The 24082-nt window shown below is 42.0% G+C and overlaps 1 protein-coding gene across 2 annotated transcripts in view; it reads right to left on the reverse strand.

Annotated features, from left to right (window-relative positions):
• LOC139641481 (polypeptide N-acetylgalactosaminyltransferase 10-like) overlaps positions 1-24082 on the reverse strand; it is a 96307-nt gene that overhangs the window by 61718 nt on the left and 10507 nt on the right. For both annotated transcript variants that reach the window (XM_071515894.1, XM_071515893.1), the window contains exons 2-3: positions 6705-6807; positions 4681-4819 (exon numbers count right to left, since the gene is read on the reverse strand). In XM_071515894.1, coding sequence (XP_071371995.1) covers positions 4681-4819; positions 6705-6807 — 242 coding nt within the window. The remainder of the gene's footprint in view (positions 1-4680; positions 4820-6704; positions 6808-24082) is intronic.

Here is a 24082-nt window from a genome sequence, read left to right on the forward strand (position 1 = left end):
GGATATGGTAACACTAGGGCTGCAACTAACGATTATTTTCATTGTCGATTAATCTGTCGATTATTTTCTCGCTTAATCGATTAGTTGTTTGGTCTATAAAATATCAGAAAATGGTGAAAAATGTGGATCAGTGTTTCCCAAAGCCCAAGATGACGTCCTCAACTGTCTTGTTTTGTCCACAACCCAAAGATATTCTGTTTACTGTCATAGAGGAGTAAAGAAACCAGAAGATATTCACATTTAAGAAGCTGGAATCAGAGAATTTTGACGTATTTTTCTTAAAAAATTACTCAAATCGATGAATCGTTGCAGCTCTAGGTAACACACAATTCTGCCGTCTACATTGATGATGAAAATGAAAAAGCTATTTGAAAATTTCAGTGTGTTGTTTGACTTCACACCTAACATCACCTAGCCGAGCCTAGAAAAAAATCCTTCTATGACTATCATGATATTGATTTCAAAGAGAAGAGCTGTGTGCCTGTTTAGCTCCATCTGCAATGTTTGAGACAGAATGGGAGGCTGCTGCAGGACGGTTGCTGGTGGAGGATAGTTGTTAGGATGGATGCAGGAAGGGGGGGATTCGTTTGATGGCTACCACTTTATAAGGAGCTTTCTAAATATGGAAGAAAAAAAAAGAGAATCAAGAAGTGTTTTCCCGGGGAAACCTTCAGAGAGGAAACCTTCAAAGCTGCTTCCCACATGAAAGAGACGGAGGGTCACGAGTCAGAGAAAGACTCTTGTCAAGTAGAGGAAAAGTGCTGAAGGTCGGTAGGTCCGCTAACGTTTTTGCAGCCAGTGTTTATAGTATCGCAGGTCTTTTTTATTTTTGGTGTTTTTGTACTTTAATGAGTCAGAGCAGAGCAGAGAGAGGTCCAGCAGTCTCTGTTACAGCCACAGGTACATAATGTATGCCTCGTCATGTTTCTACAGTAAGTATCGTGTTCAGCTCCATGGAGATCTCCTCCATGCCTCCAATCAACAGCTACAGCAATGCATGTTACTGGGAGTTATGCAATCCCATGTTAGCATGGTTGGGTTTCACATGGGTTTCATTTTGAACGTACAAGAATTGAGGCTTTGTCGTTCTGGACTAGTACTGAAACTATTAGTCGATTAATAGATTAGTCGATTGTCATAAAAGTCTGATTAATTATAATTACTGATTATAATTGGAAAAAAGCAAAAATAAGGAACAATCAGTCGCAAATATGTCACTTTTTTTTTCTCATATCTTGATTTGACATCCTCCAATCCCATGCCCCTTTTTTCTTTCACCCTGACCGTTGTGAAGGCGAGTCCTGCCCATCCCACTGTGGTAAACTCACTGCTTTAATTAACAAAACTGTATTTCTCTTCAGGGTATCTTTGCTGTAGTTCACCTGCATCCAATATGACGATAGCTGGCAGCTTGTGAAAATAGACCTTTAAAGTAGCTTCCCTTCAGGAAAGCAGGTTCTTCGCACCTATATCAGGAGACAGGTGCGTAGGAGGGGACCTGGAACCGAAACGTTGTAATTCTTCAATAAAATGTTGTAAATTGTGAGTGTAGACGGTGTGCGGGAGTCTTTTCACATGTAAAGTAGCTTCCCTGACACACAATTTTCTCACACACACTGCCTGAGTAAAACCGCCTGAGAAAATCCCACAGTCCCAGTGCAGTCAGACTGGAAGCGGCTCCAGTAAAACACAGCACACGTCGATCATCAGTTTCTCACACCTCGTGCTCAGAGGGGGACATCAATGACACTGGTAATTGCTGTCAGGAACCTAGTTTGTAAGTACATTGGCTGTGTGTGGTGTGTAATCAGCTTCTCTGTCGGTCTAAAACTACAGCTCTCCTGTGGATAGACTGGGTGGGTTGGTAATTGGAATGATTGTTCCAAACGGTGCTTGTGGAAATGAGTTGGGACAGATCCAACCAGGGCAAGTAAAGCCTTTAACAATGCTACAACATACATGCACACACGCAGTCATGCACATGCACAAGTGTAAGCTCACATACACACACTGATGCAAACACACATGTCACTCTGAAGTCTCTCTCACTCTGCCCCACCGATTTTCCGAGCCAGTCCTGGGATTTAAACCAGCCACCCTCTGACTGTCAACAGCTAAATTCTCCAAAGCAGGAAAGCAACCGTGTGCCATGAAGCGCCAAGAGTCTGCAGGTATTAATTCCAACCAAAGACTACAGCAGCTCCTCCTCTCTGGGTGAAGGAGTGCTAATCAGTGAAATCAGCTGCTGCAGTGTTTGGCTGGAACCAAAAAAAAAACCTGCAGCCTCTCAGCGCTGTGCGGCACATGGCTGCAATCAGACAGGATTAACATTACGGGACATCTGTAATGTTAATGGCCAGTTCGCATGGAATAGAGAGATTTCTGTGATCAGTCTCCAGAATTACAGAGAAAGGAGTTGCCCTCACACCAAAAATACACTATGCTTCATACACAACTTCTGCAGCTGACTGGCTGCAAGAGTCACAGCTGGACCAGAGCTAAGACTCTGGGTCTGATCTTCATGTTTCGATTGTTGTTTCAGCCCAAAAAAAACACTTTGGCTACAACGGGACCAATCTCTGAACCCATCGTCTATCGGTCTGACGACGATTAGACTCTGGGGGCGGCGGCCAATATTTGGGGGTTTCCGGTGTAGCCAGCGGACATCCGGGCCAAGACTTCCTCTTCCGTGTGCCGGTCATTGTTTACAGTCCGATTAACAACTTGAGACGCGAGAGTCGAACGTTTCTCCACACAATACACAAACATCGATACTTTTTGTAGGTGTTTTAGGTCCAGACGACATTTCGGCTAGGGCTGGGCGATATGGACCAAAAATCATATCTCGGTATTTTTAGGCTGAATGGCGATACACGATATATATCTCGGTATTTTCTACGAAGTAGGCTAAATGTTCAGTTGTAAGTCAAAGCCACATGTGAGATGTCACAAGCACTTTTATTGAAACAAGACTGTGATCAAAATAAAATGCAAAAACAGGGTTTCCTTCCCTGTTTTAGAACAGTCTGGTAAGTTCAGAAAATTACATCACTTTACTGTAATGCAGCCTTTAAAACCAGGAAAAGACAACATTTATGCCATATCACGATATTACGATATCCACAATCTAAGACGATATCTAGTCTCATATCACGATATCGATATAATATCGATATATTGCCCAGCCCTAATTTCGGCTATAATCTTTATAAACAGATATCTGCATATGAGACGTCGTCTCTCAACTCCGACTCCTCTCGCATTTCAAGTTGCTAATCGGACTGTAAACAATGACCGGCGCACAGAAGAGGAAGTCTTGGCCCGGATGTCCGCTGGTTCTACCGGAAACCCCCAAATATTGGCCATCGCCCCCAGAGTCTAATCGTCGTCAGACCGATAGACGATGGGTTCAGAGATTGCAACGGGACAGGCCTGGGCAATGATTCAAAATCATCATTTATCATCTTTCAGTGGAATCATATGGGTGATGTTATGGCGATGTTGTGATATAGTGATACACAATTCTGTCCAAATTGATAACCACGAAATTGTATTTAAAAACTGTGAGGCATGAAACATTTTAAGGCATGTATTTTTTTGAAAGTTTCAGAGTTTTGTTCGACATCACTTAACACCATCAATGCATGTGCAATGCAACAAACATCAATTTGATTTGACTGTGACTTAGCATGTAATTTTTGCATACATAAGTCGTATTGTGATATCAATATTGAAATAAATATTTATGATTATCGGGATATTGATTTCAACCACATCGCTCAGCCCTGCGGTGGGAACAGGGCCAACAACAATTAGGGCTGCAACTAACGATTATTTTCATTGTCGATTAATCTGTCGATTATTTTCTCGATTAATCGATCAGTTGTTTGGTCTATAAAATGTCAGAAAATGGTGAAAAATGTGGATCAGTGTTTCCCAAAACCCAAGATGACGTCCTCAAATGTCTTGTTTTGTCCACAACCCAAAGATATTCAGTTTACTGTCATAGAGGAGTAAAGAAACCAGAAAATATTCACATTTAAGAAGCTGGGATCAGAGAATTTTGACTTATTTTTCTTAAAAAATTACTCAAACCGATTAATCGATTATCAAAATAGTTGGCGATTAATTTAATAGTTGACAACTAATCGATTAATCGATTAATCGTTGCAGCTCTAACAACAATGTCAGTTAGTTTCACCTGAAGTTATTATTACTGGGCATTTTACAGGAGGTAAAAGAAGCTGTGACTTTTACTGTTGTGTTTTTTTACTGATATGGCAGATTTGGACAGAACTAAAATTACAGACATGCTCCAGTAATGATTAAATTAACCCAACTCCCCCTGTAAAACTAATCCTGCCTGAATAGGGCTTAAGCTTCAGACTATCACCACCCTCTGTATCTGGGATTAGTTGTACCGCAACATATAAATGCAGACACATGCTCCGAAGACGACACATGCTCTCCAAGGAACCTTTAATTGGTGCAGTGATGCTGCTGCTTCAACTGGCCTGCTGGGTCCCATTGGAAACTATTAATTATTCATCTCTTTCCGTCATGTTTCAGACAGTCCGTTCCTCGGTTCCTTATGGATTTACAGGAGGAAAGCTAGATATGACCGCACCGTGACCTTTCACCACACACACACACACACACACACACACACAGATGACTCACTTTGGATGTCGGATGTCGGGGAGCGAGCGGTTGAGGGAGATCCGGTCGCTGACATAAATGTTGAAGCCGTTCTCCCTGTAGGCCTGGTCCACCCGGTCCGCTTCTGACAGAGGGAACGCCTTCCCCTGTTCTCCATTACCTGCATTGAACACACACACACACACACACACACACACACACAGAGTTGAGTTAAACATCTCCAGTTCATGAACACCAATCCCCTCCACACACACATCCTGTACAGCAGATATCAAAAGTCTACACACCCTTTATCTAGTTTTTATTGCCTTCAGGCTGAAATGAAAACACATTAAATCAGACGTTTTGCACTTTTGTTCATTTGGATATATTGTAGTAATGAGCAAAATCAAGGTTAAAACAAAAGGCTATTCATTTCTGACAATGTAATAAATGTATTCCGCCTCAAGGCAACAAAAATAACATTTCCAAGGGTGCGTAGACTTTTGTACACTTGCAAACAAACATAACACCATATGGATATAAAACCATATAATCATTCACACACACACACACTTGAGAGAATACACATGCACAGCACTTTGGGAGTGTGACTCCAATGGGTGGGGAGCTTTTGTTCCAAAACAGAGTACGGGCCAGAAAGTGAGGTTTGAAAGCCAAAAATCTCAGCAGCTGGTGAAGTAATCGTTGAGTCATTGGTATTGATCCCTATGGGGAAGAAATGATCTTACGTATTGCTCCTTATAGACATGTTTCAAGAAAGAAACAAAGCAGGTGAGAACAGAATATTTCCACTAAACATGGCTAATGAAAGTCCACAAGTTATAAATCGGTAATATAAGACAAAGGACAACACTAAATTAATGACATAATGTCCCATTGTCTTTAGTAAAGAAAAACATGTTTTTGCATAATGTACTACTAACTAGAGCTGAAAGATTTTGACAAAAGATCTAATTGCGTTTATTTGACAGAACATTACAATTGCGATTTAAACTGCGATTCATATCACCACAAGTTTTTCTTGTTATAATTTTTTTAGAACTTCAAAATTGTTTAAAGAAAAGTAAATTTGTTGAAAAAAAAAAAAAATAGATGTCACTGTGCAGGATTTTGAATGGACCAATTGGTTCATGGACCAAAGATTACCTGGGGCTCTAAAACACCTTGTTCAGAAATCCATTTTGGACGCCTCTCTCTCTCTCTCTTAAGAAATGAATTGCAGCCAGTTCATATTTCAATTTAGATTTTTTTTTTTTTTTCGATTAATTGTTCAGTTCTACTACTAACCCTGTTCTGTATTAATCAGAGTGGCCATGCAGTGCAGAGAAACCTGTGTCATTACATGATAAAAAAGTAAAACCTCTAATAATTGTATTTAAGACATTTTGACACTTTTAAAGGCTTTATATTCTGATGATTTATTTAAAAACTGTTTAAGGACCTGCAGATACCCTGATAAACATAATCCTAATAATTCACACGCACACGTTCCATTAGGCAGAAATGATCGGCTTTTCTTCCTGAAGGTAACGACTGTGGAAAATAATTCCTTTACTACTTTAATGGCTCATTTCAGGGATAAACTCTTCTAATTTACACAGTTTGGAAAGAAGAAGAAGCAGATTTCCCTGAACAGAAAAGACCTGAGGCGGAATCGATGATTATTGCAGCAGATAAGCTGTTTATTTATGACAGCAAAACTGTAATCAGAGCATTGATTCATACTGCTGCTGCAGAGCGATGGGAGAAACGGGATAGTGTGTGTGTGTGTGTGTGTGCGCATGTGTGCACGCTTATGGGTGTGTGAGAAAATATTTGCTATGTGTTATCTATTTGGATTCAATGTTGAAATGTGTGTGTGTGTGTATGTATGCCTCTTTCCGTATGTGTGTGCTCAACTGTGATGTGTTTATGTACATCTTTTGGTGTGTGTGTGTCTGTGTCTGTGTGTGAGAAAGGTGTTTTTGCCGTGTGTGATGAATGTGTCCCAGGGTTCTCGTCTGTATTTGGCACAGGAGGGACTACGTGGGGTTTGGACCAACCAGAGCGAGAGGCGTCTCTCTTGATCGCTTCGTAGTCGTGCCAGTCTTTCCTCCGCACGCCGTCACGCCCCACCTGAGCATCCTTCCCCATCCGGTTCAGCCCCTGCCAAAACACACAGGAACAAAGCATGAGGGTCAAACACACACTGAACACACATGAACACACTCGTTTGTGTTTGTGCCGGTACTGAAAATATACCAGGACACCAGGCTTTACAGCCCAGCCACACCAAAACAGGATTTACTCTGCGACCATTTCGCCTCCATTCACTTTGCATTGGATGGAAGCGTTTAATACAATACTGAAAGGGGTGTGACAGAAGCTCAGTTCACTTCAGTTCACTTCAGTTCACTTCAGTTCACTGTGGTGTTCGCCATGGAAGAACTAATCCAGCCAAAGAAGATGACGCTGATTGCACAATGCTTCTACCGGCTTTCACCCACTTTCTCATTACCAAGAAGTAATAATGTCAGCTGTCCAAGCCGGTCTTAATGAGAACAAATTGATTATCGCGGTGTCGGGATTTCATGAGCTGTACACACATGCTGTTACCACGGATTTACCAGTGAATTCAGCAATCAACAGCAATAGTTTTTCCTCAATCACTTTGGTTGATTGAGACTTATTTCTCCAACTCAATGTCCGGGTTATGAAATAGTTTACAAAGCCATCTAAACTCTTTGAATATCAAACTATTCGGACAAATTTGCTTAACTCCCATTTGCTACAACCAAGCGATCAACTTGAGGAGACGGCTTCGGCTTCAGCACTGTGTTTTTTCTGTACGTCACTTTGTAGTGTTTCACATTGTGCTATTGTCAGCTTTCACATTATTCACACTCACAAATGCAAATACTTGTAAAGCCTTATTTATTTGCACACAGAAACATGAAACTGCATGAAATAGCATGGAAAATGCAATGATTAAACACAAACTGTGTTTCAGATGTTTTCCCCCATCAAACGGCCTTTGAAGGTTCTCTCGAAGAGGGGGAAGAGAAAATACAAAGTTTCCCGTGTGATATATTTCAACCACAGGTTGCCTTCAGGATCAAATTCTATTCATTTTCAGGCTCTATCAATGTCAGCCAAGAGATTTCTCCTGAGCCTGAGACCCTGACCGGCCAACAGTGTGCTGCTGAGAGTTTACTCAAAGAAAGTGTACTCTGTTCCATTTCATGCTCGATGGCCCAGTGAGGAGAATATTAATTCTATGGCGTGGAACTCCATGGAGGCTTTATACACGAAGACAGACACACACACACACACACACACACACACTCTGGAATATTTCTTTTGTGCTGTGCGGAAAAAAAGTGGAGGCTGACATTTATTCCACTTAGTCATTCTACACTCTGAATGCCTTTCAGTGACTCGACATCTTGAATTACAGGATCACAGCACAATGGAGAAATAATTAGCTCTATGGGAGGATGCAATTAGTGAAACACTTAAAATACAAATGGCACGTCTGACTGCACGGAATACCATGAATTATTAATCAGACTGCTGGCTTAGAGGAATAAGACACTAAATTACAAACAAACTAATGTAAATACACATAGGGTTTTGGTTTGAGGAAAGTGTGTGTGTGTGTGTGTGTGTGTACATGCATGCAATGTTGAATAGTAATTAGAAAGCTTGAAATCCTTGGAATGTTGTTCTGTTGTGGTTTAGATTTCTTTATGCCGTTGTGTCTTTGCTTGTCATCTTGATTTTGTTGTTTTTTATTGCTGTGCATAAGTCAATTTTCTCATGGTCAGATCCTCAGTGTGTGGTCTAAACGGATGTTTGAATTTCCGCCTCATGCTAAAATTTACAAAGGCTGAAGTCTTGTTCAGACCAGAAGCAGAACAGACGGGTATCAGAGGCATAGCGGAGCCCACCTGCTTTCGGCGGCCATGTTAATGGATTGGAGCGAACGCACAGACCTGCAGAAATAGTTTCACTGTCGAGTCTATTTCCTCCGCAGACAGTGTACGGATTTCACAGAAACACACAGTGGAAATACAGTGCAGATAGTCATATCTGCATAATGTCACAACAGAAGCACTTGAAGATCAAACTAATGTCTTTACTGTTGCTGTTGTTGAATAATACATGTGCACTAATATACATTTTAAAAGCTTGGAATAATGATAAAACCTTATTTATAGAGCACTTTTCTGAAACAGAGTTTAGAAAGTGCTTCACAGTAAATAAAAGAAGACCAGATAAAATAATGGCACACACGTTTTCCTTCATATCTGCTTTTGAAATATCACAAATGTTTCATAAACCTAAACCTAAGAGAGAGAGAGAGAGAGAGAGACAGAGAGAGAGAGAGAGAGGGCGGAGGTCATTTTACACTGACAAGGTGAAATGTGTTTGAAAAATAAATGCAAATAAATGTAAGAAAATATGATTGTAATATACAATGTAATTTCTTTTTTAGAGAGAGAGAGAGAGAGAGAGAGAGAGAGAGAGAGAGAGAGAGAGAGAGAGAGAGAGAGAGAGAGAGAGAGAGAGATATGTATCACTCCTATAGGCTTGTCCAAAGTTTGCCCAGTCACAAGTCACAACATGAGGATTATTTTTCATGCCAAACAGATAAACATGACTGCTTTGAGGCGACGGAGGATATAAAGTTCATCACCGAAGAGGAAAAGTAGGACTGCTTTCTGGTGTGAACTGCCTTACTGTGACGCGTCTGTGCCGCTTCTGCTCTGAACAAGGACCAAAGTGCAATAACGCAATTTGTTCAGGTCGCTCTGGTTAAGAGGAAAATGCTTAAAATGTAAAATGCAAATCAACACCACTAAGGGGGGTCACCGAGCACCAAACTGGACCACGGATCCCTGCGTGGGTGTAAACTAATGCTGCACACAGTACTGATATGAGATTGCATGAAATTAATTCTCACAAAATGAACATCGTCAGAAAAATAATGAAGGGAAATTTCACACCAAGAAAGTTTGGAGTTTGGTTCATTTGAACTCTGGAGCGTTTACTAAGCAGACAGCAGTGCGATTCACTAGGAGTGAGAATGTTATCGTCCAGAAGAAGAGACAGACAAGTCCATCATGCTCGAGGTAAAGACACTGGAATCTAACTTCTTTTGACCCCTCCCTCCCCCCACCACCAACATCTCAAGCTTTGGTGGAATGACAGATTACCAAATCAAATCAACGAGCTACTTGTGAGTCATGTGACTTCTGTTTACAAGCCCTGGTTTCCTTTGTAGCGTGAACTTCAAAGAACCAAATACAAAAACGAAACCAAGTCGACTTCTGCACTCCGGTTCAGACCGGGGAAAACAAACTGCAGGTGCGATAAGATTATCACATGCTCATTTGTACGACTGTGCCGTTCTGCTGCTAGCGTGCGTGGGCAGGGGAAGTGGTGCGTCAGTGAAAAATGTGAGCTGCAGCATACAATTCTTTTGCCCTCTTCAGAAGAATTGGCAATGGTAATACACTATAATTCACCATCCACCCCATGATTTGAACAAAATAACAATATAAAAGGCATATCCCACACACACACACACACACACACAGGCATCAAACAATACAATACACATATTCCAGGCCTTTATATGTTTATTTGCTATGACTGTGGTTGACACATCAAAAACAAGCCTTTAGACCTTTACCTGTTTATTTGCAAAGGAGTTGATACATCATTAAACCTAGCCAAGGTCTTTTGTGGTTTACCATTAATAACTAACACACACACAAATTGAACAGTATACGTCATCTTTCTAAAATCATCATAAATGATGGATGTGAGAGCTGCTTATTTTGCTGAGCTAATTACTGCAAATAAATCATAACACTATATAACACGATATCTGTTCAAAACTATTGATCGCCCTGTCAGCTCTTTTCCCTCTGTGGTTCCTGCTTCCTGTTGATGAATGTCAACATCCTTCATATTCTTTACATCATTTTATCCTTCGCAGTAGAAAAGGTCAAGGCTATCAGATTTCAGATAATGCCTCCCCTCTCTGGTATAGACTCATGCCTACCTTGCATTAGTACTGAGCTGCTTAGTCAGATTTCATTGATTTCTTTGCAGGATCTAACTGACGTTGTGTCACACTGAGGAGCTTCTTCCAGTCCTCTGGATGTCATTCCCACTAAGAAGTCATGGGTACTGCTGGCCCTGGTTTACTGACTACTGTGAATGAATCCCTTAGCCTACTTGTCATGTCCCCAACTACTTCAAGCTGGCTAGTGTCCAGCGTCTTCTTCAAAAACCTAGCCTTGATCCATCTCTCCACATTAATTACAAACCCATTTCCAGGTTGTGCTTTGTTTCCCAAATTCTGGAAAAAGCGATCTCCAAGTGACTTTTATAGGTAGTGGAGAGAAAAATTATTTAAAACACATTTTAGTCAGGCTTTCATCAGCAGCACAGTACAGAAATTCTCTTCTGACATTATTATTGCATGCTGATTCAGGTAAATGCTCCATTTTGGTGCTGCTTTGTGTGGCTGCTGATACAATTGATCATGGCATTTTGATAAACTGGCTTGGGAAATAGGCTGGCACAACTGGGACTGCTCTTATCTGGTTTTCATTGTATTTGTCAAACAGAAAATGATGTGTCTATTGACAAAAATGTTACATAATTTTTCTTTGATCACACAAAGTGTGCCTCAGGGCTCCGTCCTTGGACCGATAAGGTTCTCAGTCTATATGACCCCCTTGGGTCACATATGTCAAAAGTTCTTTTAATAACATACAAAGCATCGCATGGTCACCTGGGCATATCTCTGTATGGTGCCGATATAGGCTAATACTGTTGGATCCCTTAGCACTTGGTCAGTCCACAGTCCAGACTAAAGCTGAAGGTTGATTATACGTTTTGCTATTGCTGCTCCTAACCTTTGGACCAGCCTTCCCCCTGATTTCAGACTACCCAAATCTACTAACATCTTTAAACAACGGTTTAAGACCCATTTTTATTCTCTCGCTTTTGATTGTGTCTGATGTTTTATTTCTTGTACTATGTCTTGTCCATGTTTTACTATTCTGTTTTAAGTGTTCTTATGTTTCTACTATCCCATGGTGAAGCACACTGTAACCATGGTTTAGTGCAATATACAGTAACTTCTAAGTTTTACTTCATATGTTGGCTTCTAGCTGCCAAAAAGCTAACACACCAATGTCCAAGCCTTATGTAATTGGCTGCTGTAGATAAGGGAGACAGACTTGCAAACATCATCTAGGCTTCTATAGATTTTTGCAAACTAGTATTGCTGCTGATAATTCAGTGACAGGGCAGCGGTCTTATGTAACTGTTGCCAGACAGGACAGGACAAGACTCATCATGTCGAGTCCCCTGGGGCAACTCGGGCTCAATATTGATTCCAGAGGGGAAATTGGGTCGTTGAAGCAAATAGTATTGTGATATAGCAAAATAAAATAGAATATAAATGAGAATAAAGAAAATGAGGGTTATATAAATATACACAACCCACAATTTCAACTCTGGAACATGTTGAAATGTATGAATGAAAAGTATGATGAAAATATGGATTACAATACCATGTGGGTCTGCAAAATAACAGCAGAAAAAGTTACTGAGACAAAGAAAAATCATGATCATGCCGATTCATGTATGCAATAAAAATACACAAAAAATCTGAAATATACTAGGCAGTGCGAAATATGTTATATATTATAAAAATACCAATAATCATAGAGTAAAAATGTTGGGGGGGGGGAAATAATTCTGTGCATTTTGGCTTGAGTTTCCCTAAAATAGCTTGCTAGCATCATTAGCATTCCTCACTGATACCTAAGGGCAGCTAGCCTTGAGCAACTGCCTGGTTTAAAGGATTTGGACAACTGATACTCTCCAATGCACATGTTACTGCAAGAAAAATCCATGAGAATTCATTCATGATGACAGGAATTAGTGTCGCCACAATACCAAGTGATTCCAATACCGATACCAGCCGAGGTTTGCAGATACCACTTCCAAAAGAAAAGAGAAAAACTGAAACAATAACAACCTTAAACTAGAAGCCACTTGGAGAGCACAAACCTATGGCAACACTGGACAATTCTCCATCTTGCTGTTACACCTAAAGACATCATTCCAATCACTTCAATTTAATCTAAATTGATTGCTTGACCCTGCAAACAAAAAGTGTTTATCCAAGAACATATTTTGCTGATGCACAAATTCCTCTGCACTCACATTACCAGAATAACCGTAAAATAGTAGTGGCAATCTTGTAGTTTGAGTGAATTTTATGCCAAATGTCAATATATGACAGGAAACATTATAAAACAGAGCATGGGTTTTGAAGAAAGTTGAATATAAAACTGTTTCCCAAATCTGGAACTGTTGTACTGTGCAATACCACTGTGCCTGACACTGCAGAAGTGTTCCCTTGTTTAATGCAGTCAATTATGCACACATACAGTACACACCATCACACACACACCATCACACACACACACACACACACACAAAGATCCACAGACCAACACACACACTCACACACCTTCCTCCAGTGAGTTCCTTTATATGCAACTCTGATGTCATCCCTTCATGCATTATCAGACAGTCTAGGTCAACCTGACACAGAGAACATTTTGATGGATGAAAAGTGTATGAGTGTGTATGTGAGTGTGTGTGTGTGTGTGTGTGTGTGTGTGTGTGTGTGTGTGATGGACATATAACCTTATTATTCACCATCCCCTAGTTAGCCTCTGTTTAGACAGACAGATATCCTGTTTGGGAGCCTAATATAAAAAAAAAACTGTTAACCCCTTCCTCTCTCCCTCTCCTCTCCGTCAGACAGACACCCTCAGTGTGTCGCACCAGGACCTGACAAGCAGCAAGTCCATCTGTGTGATTTCTACTAAAAGGAAGCGAGATTGTGCCGCCCCATTTCCTTTTGATTAAAATTGCAGCGCACGTCGCTATGATATTCCACTGGGGCTTTTCTGCTCAAACAAGACCTTGAAAAACAAGACAAGGAGAGAGGAAAAGTTTTCACAGTTAATGTGTGCACATGTTTAGTTTTGTGTAAGTGTAATGTGTCTGGGAGGGGAGGGAGGGAGAGGAGGGGGAGGGTGAAACGAAAGAAAATAATTGAGGCAGACAGCAGAAGAGACCGAGTATGAAAAAGACAGAAAGAGAATACTTGAGGAACAGATGGAGAGAGAGAGAGGAGGGATGAGATCGGAGTGAGAGACAGATGTGTGTGATGAAACGGGGGTGAGAGAAGAGAGAAGGCACCGCAATGGAAATCAAGCACTTCTCTTTTATTAAAATCATCACACAACTGAAACTTCACAGGTTCGATCCCTGCCTCATGTCCTGTTGAAGTGTCGCTGAGCGAGCCGCTGAACCTCCTGCCTGCTCACGCATCATGAGCCGATCTGGAGAGTCAGCGCGCGTCAGCTAAATGCCTAAAAATGTCATTCATACCAAGTGACCAACTGATCCCCTAAGGCAGCTAACCAGCTGGTACTCCTGCTGAAAAAGTAGTACCCGACTTGAGAAATGGTAATACCCCAGGGTCAGAAAAAAGGTGTAGAGGCAGAGATGAAAGTCATAAAATGCCTGTGAAACTAAAAATGAGAGGGCCAAAAATGCCCCTGATAATGTTCACATGCTTTTCCAGAAATGCCACCCTAGAAAATGGATGGATGGATGGATGGATGGATGGCTGGATGGATGGATGGATGGATGGATGGATGGATGGATGGATGGATTCTGAACCAGACTGAGGTGAGCTCAGGTGTTGATGTAACTAGTTCAACAATGAAAAGGCCAAAGCCATCAGGTGTTCAGTTCAGAAAAAAAAAACAAGAGGAAGAGTAGAAGCCTAGGGTTACTACTGGCTAGTTAACATTAGCTACATAGCTTCTTAAACAGTGTCAGCAGCAAAACAAAACAACATTAGTGTTCTTTTTCCCACCTTGATATGTGAAATAGACTAGAGCTGCAACGATTAATCGATTAATCGATTAGTTGTCAACTATTAAATTAATCGCCAACTATTTTGATAATCGATTAATCGGTTTGAGTGATTTTTTAAGAAAAATAAGTCAAAATTCTCTGATTCCAGCTTCTTAAATGTGAATATTTTCTGGTTTCTTTCCTCCTCTATGACAGTAAACTGAATATCTTTGGGTTGTGGACAAAACAAGACATTCGAGGACGTCATCTTGGGCTTTGGGAAACACCGATCGAGATTTTTCACCATTTTCTGACATTTTATAGACCAAACAACTAATCGATTAATCAAGAAAGTAATCGACAGATTAATCGACAATGAAAATAATCGTTAGTTGCAGCCCTAAAATAGACTCAGAAGAGCAGCAGCATCCTTTCACTTTGATAACTGTACATAGGCTAGGTAGCTGACTTTTAGTTATCCATGCAAGACTAGGCTACAGCAAGACCATATGTTCCCGTAATCACATGGTAGTATGGGGCCAGGAAATCATCTCACCTCATTTTACCTGCATTTGGGGCTTAGCCAGTATTAATTTCAGACCCTGGTCCTGTCTACTGCTGCAACACCATTGGCGCCACAGCTTTCAATAAACTAGCTCTAGCTAACACGCTGCAGTGCCACTCAGGATGCATGACAGAACGCTGTTTGGCAAACAGGTTCAGGAAAGCTGACAATTTGCTGCTGGAAATGCAAGTGTGAAAATCTATTTCAAACCTCAATTTAACTGAAATGCCAAGGTAGGAAGTGGTAATTTTGAAATGTTCAAGCCAAGTGGCTACTTCATCAAGTGTTGGTGTGTTTGGTCCAGATTGGCTGCGTCTTGCTGTCTCTCCAGTCTTCCACAGAGACCAAACAGCCAGGGGAATTTAACGCTCATAAGAGCTGTTGTAATCATTCAACACAATTATCACCAGGAAATAAAACTGGACACTACATTAACATAACACTCCACTGGGACATCCGGCTCCTCTGTCACGTTGGCACAACACTAAACACATTCTTGCATTAGCCTGCTGGTCGAACGCCTGCCTTAGTCACAGGAAACACAGACTGAGAGGTGGCGTTGTGGATAAGACCCCCATCTCTAGTCCCTCGTGTGCTAGCCTGGGATCAAATCCGTATTGCACCTCTGTATCCCACAGATACACATGCATTTTTAAATGTTTGGGACTGACCGACCAACCGACAGAGTGAGTTATACTAGTGGCTGGTCACAGCTACAAAGTTCAGGGAGGACGAGGTGGCAAGATTACAGTCTATCCTTTTATTATCACTCTTCCAACATGGCAGCATGTCTCTCGTAACCATTGGTAACCACTCTGCAGCAATCCCTAACCACCGGCCTGGCTGTGGGGTAATAATAGGAGCTTGACTTTAAATCTGCTTAATGGCCTAAGTCAGATTTAAACCTACAGTAGTAATTTTAATGGAAGCGTAGCATGAGATATTCTCTCTGACAAGACAAACCCAGCTCTATTATAGCCAACTCACATTCATAGCCAATTCATATAAATTGCCAAAGACGAGGCATTGAAGCTATGCTGTAAAAAGCCAGTAGCAAACATGGCCATCTGCATTGCTTTTCCTGCTGCACTGAATAGCAGCGCATTTCCTGCCACTACCTTGCTAATCACCATCATCACAAGACCGAGGCTCCATGCTGCCACAAACTCATTCTACTCCGGGCACTTTTCCGCTCCATTAATATTCAAGACGCAGCACAAACACACTGATAGGACATCGGAGGAGCTATGCAACGAGCCACGCGGCCCGTTTTGTCTCCATCACCCAAGCGCTCGTTAACTGACGAGCCCCATGATGTCTCATAAGTGACGGGCCGCAACGGGAAAAAAACATCTTTTATCAAGCGACATATTCTGCTAAAAGGAGAGAGACGGAGAGAGAAAGACATGGAGAGATGAAGAGGACGGGGATGTAACTCGTTTTACCTGGCTGAGCGATCCTTCATTAAATTTAATGTACCCTTTTAATGGTGTATTCAACCGATGGCTGCCTGCAAACTGTCCGTGTGGGGATAATCATGTTGGCGGTGCGAGGAAAAAGGGGTGAAAGGCCACGTGTCGGGGGTTTGCACACACATTATCAAAAGACGTGTGTGACGTGTGTGACGGCTAACAAATGTGTGTGAGCGACCTGTGCATCGCCTACTCTCTCACCGGCGAGAGAGAACACGAGAGAAGCCAGAAGGACTTATAAATTGCAGAGAGCAAAGCACTTGAAAGCGGGGAGTAGAGGGTGAAGCAGCAGAGAGTCAGTGGTTCCCACCCAGCTGTGGTACGCTGCCAGAAATCCTCTCCGCCCGCCATGACGCTCAATCAGTTCTGGTCCCAGTGACCTCGACCTGGGCTGTAGATGGAGGGATTTTGCGGATTATGGCCAGCCTCTCTGAAGCGCTGGCTGCCTAACCTCATTCCCATGCTGCTGTGGTCTTCTGCTAATCTGCCAAACAGCAGATTATGCCTGCTATTCGGTCAGATAGGTCGGGATTGCTGCTGCTGCTGCTGCTGGGTTTAGGCTCTCAGCAGCTGTTGCGGGACGTTACTCAGTCATACAGTACAAACATGCCAGAGAGACGGGGGCTGAACCTGCTTTCTCAACCGTGCACTCTTTCTTTGATTCTCACTCTCGACACGCCGCAGCATTTCACCACTTCAGAGGTTCTGTCTCCGGTTCTCTCTCTCCGATTCAGAGAGCATCTCCAAGGTTGTTTAACTGACAGGTCAGGTCCCAGGGACAGATGTCTAGACTACTCTGTTTTTTTTTACTCCCATTCTATCACCTTTTCTTTTGTTGTTCCATCCATCCTCAGCTCTGTCTGGCTTGTCTTGTATGGCAAAGTCTGGTCTGCTGATGTCTTTCTCTATAAAAAAGCCTAGTATTTCAAGTGTTTATTTTTCTAATATTTGGTCCCTCTAGCTAGCAAGGTGAAAAAGATACCGTCCTTGGAATTGCTTTAGCTGCATTACAATCCATTGTGCTGAAGCCCCAGTTCCACCAGGAGCAAAAAGAAGGTGTGAATAATAAGAAACGGGCTGTCAGAGTGTTTGGAGAGTTGTAACCAGTTGTCAATCTTTAATTTTCAAAGGTAAAATGCCCTGATAATATCCCTGTTACCCCAGAATGATCATAAAAGAGAGAGGTGCTCGTAAAAGAAAGAGGAAAAATAAGAGCTGCGGAGAGTAATGTAGGGGATATTTTCTCCTCCTCTCATTTACATGCATACTTCCCTCCTTGCTATACCTTGTCCAGCCTACAGCAGACTGACACATTCAGCAGCCTCGAATAAATCCTTAAGCTGTGAAGCCGGTGCCTGCATCGTATAGTGTAGAGATTCTCAACTTCTTTCATATCAAGGACCCCTAATTTAGTACAGCCACGGACCCCATTTGATGAGATTTTGTCTCTCTGACCCAAATCTGAGAATATTGTTTATATAAATATTGTTAGATATGATTTTGTCCAGAATTAATACGACTAGGCTATCTGTATTGTAGGTAGAGAGATAAAAGTAAAACTATGATAAATCAAAATAGTCATTCTTCTACATTCTCTAATTGTGTTAACTTGTAAATAAAATAATGGTGAAGTTTGCTGGGGACCTCCTGGAACCCTCTCAAGGACCATTGGTGGTCCCCGGACCCCGGATGTTGAGAACCACTGGTATAGTGGTAGCCACTGTATAAACCTCCCATCTTGCATCTATTGTAAAGTTCTTCCTCCCAGACAAAACAAAAGTGCATAATTTCTGTGGGTTGGAAGTGTATTCAAAAGTGGAAAGAAGAAGCAGTCATGTTAAAAACGTGTTATTGTTCCAATATGATGACTTGTCTCTCATAAGCATGGGTTACCACCCTGTAAACATTTTGACAGGCCTCTATTCTTCATTTGTTTTAGATCTGGACAATTCAAATTGTGGCAGGTACGTTGCCAATCCCAAAAAAGGTATAGGCTAGTACATTGACTTTCTCATACTTTCCTGTGACTGTCTAAATCTCACTGTGCACGACAAATCCCTATGTGGCAAACACCATGAAGATAAAACATAAATGTGTCAGTAATATGCGCTCACGTCGTGGTTCCAATTACAGCAGAACCTTGGATTAGCTTTGTTGAGCATGGAGGCAGAGCCGGCGGTGTGTGACGGAGTAGAAAAGAGCTGCCCATGCATTCTGTGAGCAGGAGGAATCAGACCACCTTGGGTCAATACTTCCCTTTTCTGTTTCACCTGCCACCTGCTGAGAGCCGACAGTGTATCGGTGTGAGGAGAGGACGATTTTCTGTTCTCCTGTTCGGATCAGACAGATCCACCCCGACCCCCAGAGACACAATTACCTGTCTTTCCTGTCTCATCTCCACCTCTCATCCTTCTCCTCCACCTCATCCTCTCTTCAGCCACATCAATTTGCCCTGGATGTCCACTTCGGCTCTTCACACAGAACACAAACTATGAATGTTGTAGCTTGTGTTTCTGTGTGAAACGCAGGGATCTATTTCCATACTGGCAGTCTCTGGCTAGCAACCTGCTCAGCTGACTAGGGTCCTCATTCCCCATTGCGCAGTTGATCCCACATTAGGTTCCAGCTAGGCTATCGCAACTTTTTAAACTTGTTTCTGCATGGGAATCATGCAAGTGCACATTTCATACTAACTTGATAACAAGACCATGGCATTGAAAGGCATAACTCTCTGTAACAGCATTTCTTGGTACTTTTGCGGCTGCAGAAGGAGGTTGCTGCTACAGCACTGAATTTAAGCCTGACAAGCAAAAGATACAAGCAAAGTCATTTGTAGACTATGTAAAAGTCAAAAGCTAATCTCACATAAAATGACGGGGAGAGAGAAAAGAGTTCGCTCATGACAATTCTCATGCAGTTGTATAGCACAAGTAGAATGTGTGAATGTGTTACTTTGTTTTCATATGTCTGTAATATCAAGCAGGACCAGATTTTTTTTAGCCTAGAAAAGTCGGTTTAAGGCGTGCACATCACAACGGCTATTACTTGCCCATTAATACACTATGTCAAATCTACTTAAACTATCATCTGTCACATCTCAATGGCTATCAGTTTGCGTTGATAAGCGATGGCCATCGTCCACCGGTCCAACCCTTCCAACTCCTCCATCAGTTATAGATCCACTGACCTCTCTCAGTGAACTACTGACCCGACTGTTTCAACCTAAAAACTAAGCATCAGTACACGTCATCCCTCACAAATAATGCAAACCCCCCTGAAACAAACATGTCACCTGTGGCTGTGAGATGTCACTGGTGAGATGCATCATTCCAAATTTTGGGGGAATGATGCATTTGGGAGAAAACCCAAAACAAACAGGTCACCAAATCCAGAACCATAAGCTCACACTCCCCAACAAATGATCTTCCCGCACTCAGTCCACACCAAATCAAGAGAAGAGCCCTGCCCTTCCCTGCAGGCTGCGGCTCGCCAGCTCTTCTCCACCCACAGCGAGGCATCAGTGTCCCTGGAAGAGGAGCCCAGCAGGGCCGCCGCACGCTCCCTCATCTCCCCACAGGGGTCATTATCCAGAGCCCCGCTGAGACTGAGAGACCATGCAGAGGACCAGAGAGAGGCCAGGACAGATGGCTGGTCCTCTACCATCAGCAGGCACAGAACTGCACTTCATTCTTTGATGGATGACTTATAGACACAAACTATAGGCAATCGTTTGTGAGAATGTCACTCCAAAAGAAGTGTGAAGAGTTTCATTCCTTGCAGGATATTAAATCTGTACAAAAACGGTGAGTCAGGTCTCATCTTGAACTATAATTAACACTTACAATGAACCTAATGTGTATTTGCACTTTTCTAAGAGAAAGCTGACAACAAAGCTGACAAAGCACTTGACAGAAAACCACGAAGCTGAGGCATAATAGTAAAATCTATCAAAAAAAGAAATAAAGGAACTAAATGAAAGAAGGAATATTAAAAAGGTCTGCTATCCGACATCAAAGCCATGATCGCTCTGTTCCACCCCCGCCACTGCCGATCCACCACACTGCTCTATACTCACAACACAGGAGAGCAGGAGCCAGCCTCTCTGTACTGATGCCTGCTAGGCTTGTTTGACCATCAGCTTTATCTCTGGATACGCATACTGAATGAAATCAGACAAGTGGAATACAAACACATCAAGCAAACACCCGCTGAAGAGGGCAGATACATGGTCAGCTGTAGATACGCACACAAATACTCAAGATGGCAGATACAGAGGTGAAACTGCACTTATCAGGTGTGATGGAGAGGAACTCTGTTTTCTCAACCCTCTCCACTGGGGTCCCCCTGGGCTCAGTCCTGGGCCCCCCTCCTCTTCTCTTGGCACTAGATTGCTTGGGCCTTTCATCATACCCCAAAACCTCTCCTACCATTGCTATGCTGATGAAACTGAGCTCTACTTGTCTTTCCCATCCTCTGACATCTCTGCTTGCCTCGCTGACATTTCCTGTTGGGACGCCTGCCCACCACCTCAAACTCAACCTCAACAAGACTGAGCTCTTTTCCCTGGAATATCCTGACCTCTCCATCACGACTGACAAGACCACGGTGAGTCCATTAAATAAGGCATGGTTTTTTGTATTTCACAGGGTTTGAGAGATGTTGCTTGGTAATGCATCTTTTTGGTTGTATGGAATATAGGGGAAATTCGTCTGAGAATTGGATGCACAGGCTACCAACAACTGAAAGTTTAAAATGTGAAAAAAAAAAGGAGGCAGACGAAACCTTGGCACTGTTCCTTGAACTACAAGAGGAGGATTCAAAAGGTGGAGGGTTTGATTTGGATAAAAAATAGTCGATTTGAATCTGTTTCATACTGAGCCACAGCCAGCAAACTCTCATCAGAATAATCAGACGCTCTGCCAATTTTTCATTTGCACTCCTGTGCCAGGTAGGCATATTTTTGTATTTTTTCATTTTTCATTCAACCTTAAATTAGGTTCATTTTTAGCCAACAGTAGCCACAAACAGAAGCTAACCAATAAAAAAAAAATTGTGTTATGTTGTAGACATATAATGAAGTTAAAGTTCTCATATCATAATTGTAATCGTCCGGTTCACCATGTTTGCACAGAACTTGATTTGTTTGTTGTTTTAAGTATTTTGACACACCCACATGCACACACAGTAAAATACCAGGATGTCCATTGTACAGTAATCACAAAAGGCCAGTATGGCTCCTGGCTGACTGCTGGCTCTCTAGCTGTTGTAGGCTGGAGCCACCCTGACAACCAACAGGACACACACACCTAAACAATTACTCTAAACTGGGGTAACTGGGGGCAACAGCAGCCTAGAGATTAGAGAAACAGGTTTGTTACTGGGAGGTTGTTGGTTTGAAACCCTGGATTGGCTGGTAAAATGTGAGCAAGGCACTTAAAATGGCCAACAGCAGAAGACTGTGGATGTACTGGGCTGCTCCCAGGTGTGAATGTGTGTACCTGTGTGAAACAGGACATTCGAGCAGCTGTGCTCAGATGATTTTCCCTGGATAAAGGAAAAAAAAAACGAACCTAATCCTAATTGTAACCTTAACCCTAAACCCAAGTCCCAAATCCTAATCGACGTAGCTCCCTGTAGAAGTGAATATCAGCAACATGTCCTCAGTTGGGAGGATTTTTCTCAAGGACAAGAACAAACTCACACAAACACACACACACGCACACAGTCTGCTGAACCGTAATAACCAAGATGTAAATAATACCTCAGCTCAGTGTGCTTTCAGCCTGGAAGTAATATACTGCCGGTACACACAGAGACACACAAACACACACACACACACACAAAAGCCCTATGAAAAACACTTTCCCCCCCTCAAGTTTTCCCATGTTCCATTTTTAGATTTCATGAAAAAAACCTCCTGACCAGTCAGCACTTCATGTGGACAGAGCTCCAACAGAAGGCCATGGTGGCGCTCCCGCAAAACCATTCTACAAGGAAAGGCTGCATTTGTAAACGTTTACCAGTAAGCAGGATCTGATGTAACCACGTCTTGTGCCATTTAGTGTGAGTGTCTGTAAAGAAAGCTGTGGCAGGGGGATTTTAAAGGGCGCTGGTTGGATGTCAAAGGGTTTCCCAGCAAGCATTTCACAGATGGCGACGTGTTCAACATAACCCAAACAAGCACAAAACTTTCACAGTATGATATTATAGCATGGTTAAATTCACATCAAACACCTTTGGTAGCTGTTTTGAACCGATATCAGAAAGATATTTAAGTCCCAATTTCAGAAAAATGATGCAGGTAGCAGCTATGGACGATTGCGGACATCACCTCCATCATTTTGGTGCTACATTTACACAGGTTTTTAACGCTGGTGCAGGCCGTCTTATCAACATCCATTCAACGTTCACATGCTACTTTGTTGGAAAATCAAACCCAGAAGATAGCAACCATAAGCCATTACAGAGGCTGCAGCTTTGCAAGTTGGAGGATTGTTCAGCGTTGGCAGAGGTTTGCGCTCTACCCAGCGCCTTATTTGTTGTATTATTTCCAATACATTCAGTTGGTGTGATTTCTGGTATTATCCTCAGAGCTCTCCGTCTCATCCTTGCCTATATCCCGTTCTGCGCTGCTGCGACAACCCACTTTCCCGACATGGACCATTAAAGACAATTAACTGTAATATAGCTCAATTCAATTTAGTGTCTCATAAGGGAAATTTGGTTTGCAGACAGGATTCTGAACAAGAAATAACAAACCACCACTTCGTATACGGCACAGGCAAACACCAGTTGATAAGACCAAAGAGGGAGGCAATAGGTCATTTCAGTACGAAAGGAAAAGAAAACAAACAGAATACAAAGTTCCTGTATAGGCAGGAAGCTGCATCATTACATGTGCAAATAAAGCAATCTAACTGCAGTGGGGATAAATAAATCTAGTTCCTAGTAGTTCTAATCTAGTAATCCAGAAATTAGATCTACTTCCTCACCATACTTTCTTAAAGATTTCAGTTGAGCCTGTCTCACACCTTGTACAAACACATCTTTGAACACATTATAATAAATACCCAGCTTTTCTAAAACAGAGTTTACAAGGTTTACTTTGAACAGTAAACAAAATAAGACAAGATAAAATAATAAAAAAGGCACCACAAGACAAAAACACAATAAAAAAAGGCATCAGAAAATTTGATAAAACAAGACACAATAACAATTTGATGTTAGGATCATTGCATCTGACTGACACCTCATTTTGTTTTCCAGAGGACTTTATTCAGGCTGCGCAATTCATTGAAAAAATATCAGAGCTGCACAGTCCGAAACAACGTATTCTGGTGCTATACAGAATCGCCGGCCAAGAAATCCAATTTGCATGTAACGGAAAAACTTTTCATTTTATTCAGACTTAAAAATTCCTAAGCATTAGTAT

This window comes from Centroberyx affinis, unplaced genomic scaffold, assembly GCF_046629955.1.
Source record: "Centroberyx affinis isolate AG114_WGS23_722 - 3 ecotype Tasmania unplaced genomic scaffold, CSIRO-AGI_Caff_v1 ptg000377l_1, whole genome shotgun sequence".
In the NCBI taxonomy this organism is placed as follows: Eukaryota; Metazoa; Chordata; class Actinopteri; order Beryciformes; family Berycidae; genus Centroberyx; species Centroberyx affinis.